At 45.6% G+C, this 9913-nt stretch overlaps 1 protein-coding gene across 1 annotated transcript; it reads left to right on the top strand.

The window, feature by feature from the left end:
- The first annotated feature begins 4812 nt into the window (after positions 1-4812).
- LOC126986613 (estradiol 17-beta-dehydrogenase 8-like) lies at positions 4813-9535 on the top strand. Its single transcript, XM_050842879.1, has 6 exons — positions 4813-4974; positions 6037-6153; positions 6385-6578; positions 7056-7249; positions 7555-7682; positions 9372-9535. The coding sequence occupies exons 1-6, from the start codon at positions 4929-4931 to the stop codon at positions 9461-9463; spliced, it is 771 nt and encodes a 256-aa protein (XP_050698836.1). The 5' UTR covers positions 4813-4928; the 3' UTR covers positions 9464-9535.
- The last annotated feature ends 378 nt before the right edge of the window (positions 9536-9913 follow it).

Below are 9913 nucleotides of genomic sequence, written 5' to 3'. Positions count from 1 at the left end.
CCCTGTAAATGGATAGCAACTGTGCCGGGGAGAAGAACTGGCGGAGACGGTACAGAACGCCCAGCCTCGAGGAAGCTGATTTAGTAAGAGAAGAGATATAAAGTTTCAAGTTGAGATTTTGAGTTAAGGATAGACCGAGGATGTTTAGTGAAGAAGGTAATAGCTGAGTGTTGTCAAAGAATAGGGGATAGGTGTTTGGAAGATTGTGTCGAGTGGATAGGTGGAGCAACTGTGTTTTTGAGGCGGGAATACGTGTAGAGTGATGTACCAACTGCTCTAGGTCGTTGAGAAGAGTAAAGTTGTAGGCTTGTTCACCAGGCTGGTCAGTGAAAGAGGATGAAAGCCAAAGCTGGTGGAGATTTCAGCGAAGGGAGAGTGGCTCAAGATGTGCTCCACCTTAGAGTTCAAGTAGTCAAAGAATTTTTACATAGATAGTAGAGTTAAGTGTGAGATAAACAGCACAGATATATCTAGTAATAGAATGACAATGAAGTCTTAGCCAGATGGTTCAAAATTCTGGAGAGTCAAGGTCGTGAGCACGAGAGCAAGTGATGTCGTTGCGCATGTAGGCGCAACATCCAGCTTTGGATTGAAATTTAGGAAAGAGATAGTAGGAGATAGTAGAGATTGCTGTCAGTAGCCTCAGAAACCTGTGTTTCGGTGAGCAAGAGAAGGGAAGGTTTAGAGGAGGAGAGATGGTGTTCCACAGAATGAAAATTAGAACGAAGACCGCGAATGTTGCAGAAATTAATAAGAAAGAGGTTCGAGGAGTTATCAAGACACCTCTCAGATCGGTAGCCAGAGGTTAATTTCGGATGGAGAGATGCCTTGATGCTTTCCTCTTAAATAAGTTCAAATCGTCTCTTTTCTCTCTTTTTCTGTATTTCCTCTATTGCCTTACAGTCCCTCCGTCCTTTACTTCCCTCCCTCCCTCGCTCCCTCCCTCCCTCAAGTATTCACAGACGATCATAAAAGAAAGCAGCAACCTCATTATATCTCTTAAAAACACACTCTTAAAACAAGAATGAGTTTGCAGAAGAAAGCGATGGTGGAGCACAAGCTGGGAATTTGAGTCCGGTATGTATGGACGAACCAAGATAAAACAACCTCGTTATACACTTTTGAAAATACAAGCTTACAACAAAAATAAGTTTATATAGAGAGCGGCGAGCAAGATAGGCGGGCACACGGGAGACATTCAAGATCATAAAAAGACAAATATACTAAAAATGAAGAGTTTATGCAAGAAAATAGTGAAGAGGAAGAGCGGGCTGTTTTTCTTTCTTTTCAGTAGCTGAGGTTTCTTTTTCTAGCGGGCTTTGTTTTTATTCTTATTTGATATTGCCTTTGAGCTGCTTCCTTTGATGTAAAATAAAAGGAATAAAGGATAACTAGCGGTACTGACGTCAGAGATTTGCAGCCTGCCATGTAGCAATGCAGCAACCTTGATGGGTCTATAAAAAAACAAGACCATTAGGATAAGAATGTAGCGAGAGAGAGAGAGAGAGAGAGAGAGAGAGTGTGTGTGTGTGTGTGTGTGTGTGTGTGTGTGTGTGTGTGTGATGACGAGGAGCAGAATGGCATTTACGTTCAGGATTTACAGCCCGCCATAAAAATGAAAACAACCTCTTCATCATTTCTATTTAAAACACGCCGTTACAATTAGTGCCCGCGGAAGGGTCTGCACGCCGGCATATATATACGGTTTCCATTCCCGCTGTTAATCAGGCGTGTAATGTAAGCCCGGCTGTGTTATCCATCATGTGCTGAACAATATGTGCCTACAGTTTATGAGGAATTTCACATACGAAAGAATCACAAAACATTTATACTTTCACAGTCTTAACAAACAATATAAAGAGCATACGGCCAATTGTTCTCACCGGCAGAGGGTACGATACAAGGGCGAAGACAAATGATAGATTCCCACAACACGCCACTTCATAAATGTAGACAAAGGAAAAATTAGAAAAAAACATGATTAGATATAGCTCGAGAGGGGTCTTGAAAGCTTCCCCTTCCACCTCATCCAAGCAACCAGGAAGATCGAAAGTCAAGCAGTTACCCTTATCGTGTGTGTGTGTGTGTGTGTGTGTGTGTTGCTACGTGTCCTACCTGGCTCCTTTACTACCAAAATCTTATTGACATCCCCGTTTGGGCAGATCTCATTCTTTCGTCCTTTCACTCATAATTTTGGGAGCAGTTTGCCTTTCCTGGTGTTTCTAATCCACCAAGACCTCGGAATCCTACTCGAGGGAGTCTGTGCACACCACAAACATTCTCTCTCTCTCTCTCTCTCTCTCTCTCTCTCTCTCTCTCTCTCTCTCTCTCTCTCTCTCTCTCTCTCTCTCTCTCTCTCTCTCTCTCTCTCTCTCTCTCATTCCTCAGCTATAGAGTGAAGGGGAGGGATTCTACAACCTGCGACGCCTCAGCTCACCCTTCAAAACCTTGCCTCTTAGGAGCACAAGAGGCTGCCGACAACTCGTAAATAAGAGAAAAGAAATCACTGGTCAACTCCATTTCTTTGCAGTCGCTCCTTACAAAGACTGGAGAATACGGGACCATTTATTCTAGAAAATCACCGGCTCTTGCATAAAAAACAACAACAACAGCAACGATAATAATAATAATGTTGCTACCACTACTACATCTATTACGTCTTCCAATACAATAGCAGTAATGACTCGGCTTCCTCTTCCCTCAACTTTCCGATCTCTCCCACTCTCTTCTCCTCGGCCTCTTCTCTCCTCTTCTCCTCCTGTCATGTCTTCTCCTACTAATTGTCCCTCCTCCTAGTCCTCCTCCTCCTCCTCCTCTTCCTCCTCCTCCTACTTGTCTATCAACGGCCAAACTTCTGCTTGTTGGTGTCCTTTAATTGCTTCTGCATTTGTGAAGAGATTCTTCCTAGGAGTGTGTCAGGCATACTTGAGTGTCTCGCACGCAGCCTCCTCATTCACCCCCCACGCGCGCGCGCTCTCTCTCTCTCTCTCTCTCTCTCTCTCTCTCTCTCTCTCTCTCTCTCTCTCTCTCTCTCTCTCTCTCTCTATATATATATATATATATATATATATATATATATATATATATATATATATATCTATATAAATATATATATATATATATATATATATATATATATATATATATATATATATATATATATATATATATATATATATATATAAAGCAAGCTGCCAATATAAACCCTCTTTTAATACAGAACCCTTCTCTGTATTGTACATGTATGCGTATTTCTACTTCTTTTTAATGTTGTGTAATTGCTAATATTTTATATACACAGTCCGATCCAGCACGTGTAATTAAATTTTACAGCAACAGCACTTAACACTAAATCTACTTGGTCGTTTGTCACAGACATTACGTCATCACGCAGCAGCAGCAGCAGTGGATGGAACATGTTTCAAGCTCCATGAACGGCAGATACACTGGCCAGTGCTGGTGCCAACTGACTAGACGTTTTGTATTTTTCTCTCTAACCCGTGAAAGGACAGGAAGCCAATGGTGAGTGGCGGGGCGGTGAGTGGCGGGGGAGAGGCAAGTCGTTTCGAGCTACCATTGGGAAATGTTGCCTTTGCGTTGCACGTCGCGTGAACTCTGAATCTCTAGTGTTCGTGATGGCGCCTCGAACTAAGTCGAAGCACATTTATCTCTTCCTTCTGCTCAGCACGAGTTCCATCCCTTCCAACTGAGGGCTTGGAAGTAGGCCTCTTCAGAGTGCGGGCGGCGCTGCAGTATTGGGTGTCGGGACGCTACTAACAAGGCCGCCACTCCTTGACGAACAAATGACTAAATACTAGTTGGCAGGAGGCAAGCGGCTCTCGGTGCTGTAAAGAAGCTTCAAAATGGGTCACAGCTCCTTCAGACAGTGGTTAGCCTTCTTCACGGTTAATCAAACTTTTTCGTCGTCACCACGCTGATTGGATAGTGGCCGATCCCTTGACCTCCCACACACTGGGGCATCTTTTGGACTATTTATAAAACCAGCAGGTTGGATTTTTTTTATTTGCCATGAAGCCTTTGGTGTGACTCCTTTGCCGTAGAGATAATCTGGTGAGGAGGGCAAACACTCGGCTGCCAGCTTCCTTTCTTTCCTTCCTCGCCTGCTCGCCAAAGGAGAAGAAGAGGAGGCATCTAGGAGACTGATCACGTCAATACTTCGAGTTGAGTGATACTTAGGGGCCGTTGGCTTTCCGTCGATGTAAAATTAATGAAGTAAGTTGGGAGAAGGATGCAAAAGATTATTTGAATACCAAGGATACAAAGAATTAGTGAAAACCTTCTCTTACTGCCACGCACTGTTCGCCTATATTATTTACTTTCAAAATCTCTATTCAATTGATACGAGTAGATGGCATATGAAAAAGAGTAGAAAAAGTATAGTAATTTTTCATGGGTATGTGTGAACGAGCACGATTATTACTATGCCCTTCACTCTTCGGTCTTGCAGACGAAAATCGAACCCTATCAGAGATGGAAGACTGAGTTGTCGAACGAACCAATTTTGATATTCCTTTATTCGTGTGTCTTGAACTGCTGTCTATGAAAGTAGACGGTCGGGTAGAGTACTTTCTACTTCACATGCCAGCTCGCAATAAATGTCACGTAATTTCTTGTGTGCTTTCTTGATATTATTTCACATTTGTTTTTGCTGTAAACGTTTAACTTTACTTCAGCATTCATTTCAATGCTTTAGTTCTCAGCAGCTCATCCGGCACAGCAGCGGACTAGGATAAATTTTAAACAATTTTCAGAACAAGCCTTTGCGAAAACTATTCAATTCTACAACGACATCGGCAAACCTGGTGAGGCGCGACCTTTGCCACATCGAGGACTGAGGTGATAAACAGGCACGTGAGAGAGTTTATCAGATCGTCGGCCAGTTATCAGCTACACCTCCACCAGCCACGATGTCGTCCGCCTACTCCTTCAAAGGAAGGGTTGCTCTGGTTACAGGTATGCGAACGAGAAATTGTTAAAAATGTTTCCCGGAGGATGGTATAAAACTCTGGGCAACAGGGTAACAGGAAGAGCCCTGGGCCTAGACATTACAAGGATACAATGTACAGCATCTGTCTGCGTGCGAGCGTCCGTGAGCATGTGTGTGTGTGTGTGTGTGTGTGTGTGTGTGTGTGTGTGTGTGTGTGTGTGTGTGTGTGTGTGTGTGTGTGTGTGTGTGTGTGTGTGTGTGTGTGTGTGTGTGTGTGTGTGTGTGTGTGTGTGTGTGTGTGAGTGAGTATGCTGGGTGCGTGCGTACGTACGTACGTGCGTGCGTGAGTAAATGTGCGTGCATGCGTGAGTGATTGAGTGTGCGTGCATGCGTGAGTGATTGAGTGTGCGTGCATGCGTGAGTGATTGAGTGTGCGTGCATGCGTGAGTGATTGAGTGTGCGTGCATGCGTGAGTGATTGAGTGTGCGTGCATGCGTGAGTGATTGAGTGTGCGTGCATGCGTGAGTGATTGAGTGTGCGTGCATGCGTGAGTGATTGAGTGTGCGTGCATGCGTGAGTGATTGAGTGTGCGTGCATGCGTGAGTGATTGAGTGTGCGTGCATGCGTGAGTGATTGAGTGTGCGTGCATGCGTGAGTGATTGAGTGTGCGTGCATGCGTGAGTGATTGAGTGTGCGTGCATGCGTGAGTGATTGAGTGTGCGTGCATGCGTGAGTGACTGAGTGTGCGTGCATGCGTGAGTGATTGAGTGTGCGTGCATGCGTGAGTGACTGAGTGTGCGTGCATGCGTGAGTGATTGAGTGTGCGTGCATGCGTGAGTGATTGAGTGTGCGTGCATGCACAAGACTCTTGTCAGCCTACAAATGTCAGTTCCTGAAAGAATCAAAGTCACCATCTGCCCTACTCTAACCGTATTTGCACTAACCACATAACTGCTGAATTGGTGAAACAGATTTAGAAACTGTCTGAAGGGGGATAGTCCAGGTGTAGAAAATGTACAGGGAAGGATAACTCGGTGGCGTGAGACGCAGACCTCGTTGCCACCCCCGTGACGGCCAGGGTGTTGCAGGGGGCGGCAGCGGCATCGGGCGGGCCGTGTGTCAGCTGCTGGCCAGGGACGGCGCCCGCGTGGTGGTGACGGACATGAACCTGAAGGGGGCTGAAGAGACGCTTCAGCTGATATCAGGTTAGTGGCAAGTCGTCGCCCTCATTTGAGTCAGTTGTAAGAGGCAGGTCATCGTTCTCCTCTCAGTTTGGCCTCTTGTTTGATGAATCTGTTGGGCTTTCGTCTGGTGCCCATAACGACGCCAGCCTCAGTTTGGGGTTCTGGTTTGCGGGAAAGTTCAGTCTGTTCGTCGGTAAGTCACCCATCCTAAACCAGGCTGCCACTGAGTCAGCGCCCCGTGCTCCTTCTCAGGCTCGGGTCAGCACCTGGCGCTACAGATGGACGTGACGCAGAAGGACGCCGTGAAGGCGGTCATCGCGGCAGTCCTGGAGAAGCTCGGAGCCCCGCCCAGCCTCCTCGTAAACTCCGCGGGGATCGCCATCATGGGCCCGTTTATGGAGGCGAAAGAGGACCATCTAAATGCCATGATCGACGTCAATCTAAAGGTTCGTCACCTTTTGCAGTAATAAATCCGTGAAACAAGTACAATGGTAATACACAATATGGTTTGCGATTCATGAGCGCACCCATTTTTGACACGAATTTTCATCCCACAAGGGCGTCGCACATTCATATAAAAAATGTGGATTTAGATGAAGTAAGACTTTTAATGGCAAAGCAGGCAGCCCTTTGGGCGTACAAATGAAACCCCACTACAATTACTGTTTTCCTAGAGAAAACTGAATATTCCAAAACTTAATCATCAAATTTAATTCCAGAGATGTCTTGATCTTCCACTTTGAAAGAAATAAAGTCCTAGGCAGGAGGAAATGCAGTCGAGGAAAGTCTGTTCCAAAATTTACCAGTGAAAATAATTAATGAACGCAAATACGAGTTAGCTGTTGCATTAAGATGCTGTACATCAGAGCTGTGGCCAACAGTTTACCCTCACGACTTGTGATTATCTATTTTCTCGCCAACAGGGCACATTCCTCGTGACTCAAGCCGTCACCAAGGCGTTGCTGGAGAAGGAGCAGGAGACAGAGGGAGAGACGGGCGCTGTGGTCAACATAGCAAGTATTCTTGGCAAGACGGGTTACAAAAGCCTGAGTCACTACACGGCATCAAAAGGCGCCGTTATTTCACTAACCAAAACTTGCGCTGCCGAGCTGGCCGGGTGAGAACAGATGTAGAAATAGAGTTTGTAAGCTTTAAATGAGTAGAGAATGAGCATGAAGATTGGCATTTACAAGCAAATATACATAGAAGGGGAGAATATAATTAAAGACAATTGTATAAGTAAATAGATAAAGGTATTGGAAATGAATTGGTAAATGACACGATTAGTTACATATTGATTTTAGTTTAGAAACAATTATAATAATTTATTAAGTGACCCAATGAACAGCCACTCCAGACACACTGAAGACTGTTTGCCTTGAGGTCACGTGACTGGTGTTCTCCCCTTCCTTGGCGCTACAGGCATGGCATCAGGGTGAACTGTGTAATGCCTGGAATGATCACCACGCCCATGAGTCAACTGATATCGGAGGAAGCTGTACAGTTATACATCAGCAAGAACCCACTGGGAAGACCTGGCAGGCCAGAGGGTAAGCGAGGAAATAACTGATAAATGATGACAGACTAAATATAATTTGGATTTTCAGTCAAGTTTTTGAAAGTGTTGAGGTTTGGATTCGGCTTGTCGGTCATACAAGAATTTCAACATTACGGTTTCTTAGCAGACCTACGACTTCTTCTATTTACGATGATCCGTTTTAGATCGTTGATCTGGGGGCAGATGTTCAAACGCTCGCAGCGGCCACTACGATCATCGTAGCGCTAAGATTATCATAACCCTCTCGTAACTCGCCTAAGGTGTATGTTCGAAAGATCTTGGAGGTGTCTTCACGATTTTCGGACCGCCATATTTGCTCGTAGGGCTGAGGATTTCGAGGAGCACCCTTACACTGATCGTAGGGTTGTGTAGTGGACTTTTTTTCTTCATTATATAAACCGTAGATAACTTGTATGATGTTTGTTAATTTACCTCTCCTGCTATCCTCTGCGCTGTCTCGTCAGAGAAGATGGAGCTACAACTAGTACTGCAACACGACGTGGCAGTAAACAGGGCTTTGAGACGCGAGAGGAAGTACAGAGACCGAGCGTATAAAGTAATTACAGGGCAGAAAATTCATTATCGGCCGATGTGATGAGAAATAAATACCTATGCAGTTATGATGCACTCATGCACTACCCTGATAATTCTGATAAGGAATTCTACCTAAGAACATTGTGTGACAAAGCGTTCCACCCAGAGTTCAGTGTTCAGTGTGTTCAGATATTCATATAGGGTAGGCGGTGGCTGAACAGATAGCAAGACGGCCCCGCGTTCAGGAGGACGCGAGTTCAATCCCCGACCGATGCCACCAAGCTGGGATTTTTCAGCCGCCGCCGAGTGGCTTAAAACTACCCACATGCTGTCCAGAAGACCACCTATCAACCCGGACTCTAAATTCTAGGATTAAAGATGAGCTCCGGGAGGGCAGCATGAGCCAATGGAAGATGGCGCCACTATAAACACTTGCCTGCGCCAGAACGGGCTGGGCCGACCATCAGGACCCACCGGGAAGAAGCCTTGGACCGACCATCAGAATCCACAGGAAAGAAGCCTACCGGCCCAATAGGCCAAGACGTAAAAAAAAAAAAAAAAATTAAGTGGAGGTATGACCTGTTTTACACATTGCCTGTATCACTGTCAGCATTTCTTCAAGTTGGCTCGACGAAGGCGTTTGGCGGGCTGCTCCTCACTTGCCATGTCCACTTTTCTTTCCACCACTTCTTACTCTTCTCAGCTGGGCAGTTCTTGCATTACTTATAACACTGACGCCTCGGACATGAAAATACATGTATTTGTTTACGTTTACACGGCGCAATATTATTGGCTAACACTCTCAAAGGCTGATGATACACTTCTTCTGATTGGCCAAACGGCAGTCAGCTGCGTTCCATTCCTGGACAACGGGACGGAACGGACCGAGGTTTACGATCGCGTCATCGTGAGCTACGAGCATCCGGACGGTCTTTTGAAAATCAGCGACTTTTCGTCACCCGAGAGAACAGGACGTCCCTGACTTATTAAATATATGACAGTTGAATAATGTTTAGGTTTTAGTTTAACACAGTTATTATTTAGCTGACGTTGTGTTTGGTTAGGTCAGGTTTTATGAGGTTTGGCCTGGGTAAGCTGAGTCATGCTTGGTCAGCTTAGGTACAGTGATTACTTTCTCACGAAACAGAAGTGGCCGAGGTGGTGGTGTTCCTGCTGTCGGGGAGGAGCAGCTACATGGTGGGCGCCTGCGTGGAGGTCACGGGCGGAACAGGAATGTGATGACCGTCGGCTGCATGGGCCCGGGGCAGCGAAAGAGGCTGAAGATTGATTAAAATTATATCCAATGAGAAATTTTGTCTTTCCTTCCAAACACATTTCTAAGAGTGCGGAAACACAAGTACATCCTTGGTCTATCCTTAACTCAAAATCTCAAAAGAAAACTTCATATCTCATCTCTTACTAAATCAGCTTCCTCGAGGCTGGGCGTTCTGTATCGTCTCCGCCAGTTCTTCTCCCCCGCACAGTTGCTGTCCATTTACAGGGGCCTTGTCCGCCCTCGTATGGAGTATGCATCTCATGTGTGGGGGGGCTCCACTCACACAGCTCTCCTTGACAGAGTGGAGTCAAAGGCTCTTCGTCTCATCAGCTCTCCTCCTCCTACTGAAAGTCTTCTATTTCTCAATTTCCGCGGCCATGTTGCCTCTCTTTCTATCTTCTATCGATATTTCC

The sequence above is a fragment of the Eriocheir sinensis genome, chromosome 62, assembly GCF_024679095.1.
Source record: "Eriocheir sinensis breed Jianghai 21 chromosome 62, ASM2467909v1, whole genome shotgun sequence".
Taxonomy (NCBI): Eukaryota; Metazoa; Arthropoda; class Malacostraca; order Decapoda; family Varunidae; genus Eriocheir; species Eriocheir sinensis.
Note: the sequence above shows the minus strand (reverse complement) of the source record. Positions and strands in the feature narration are given on the sequence as shown.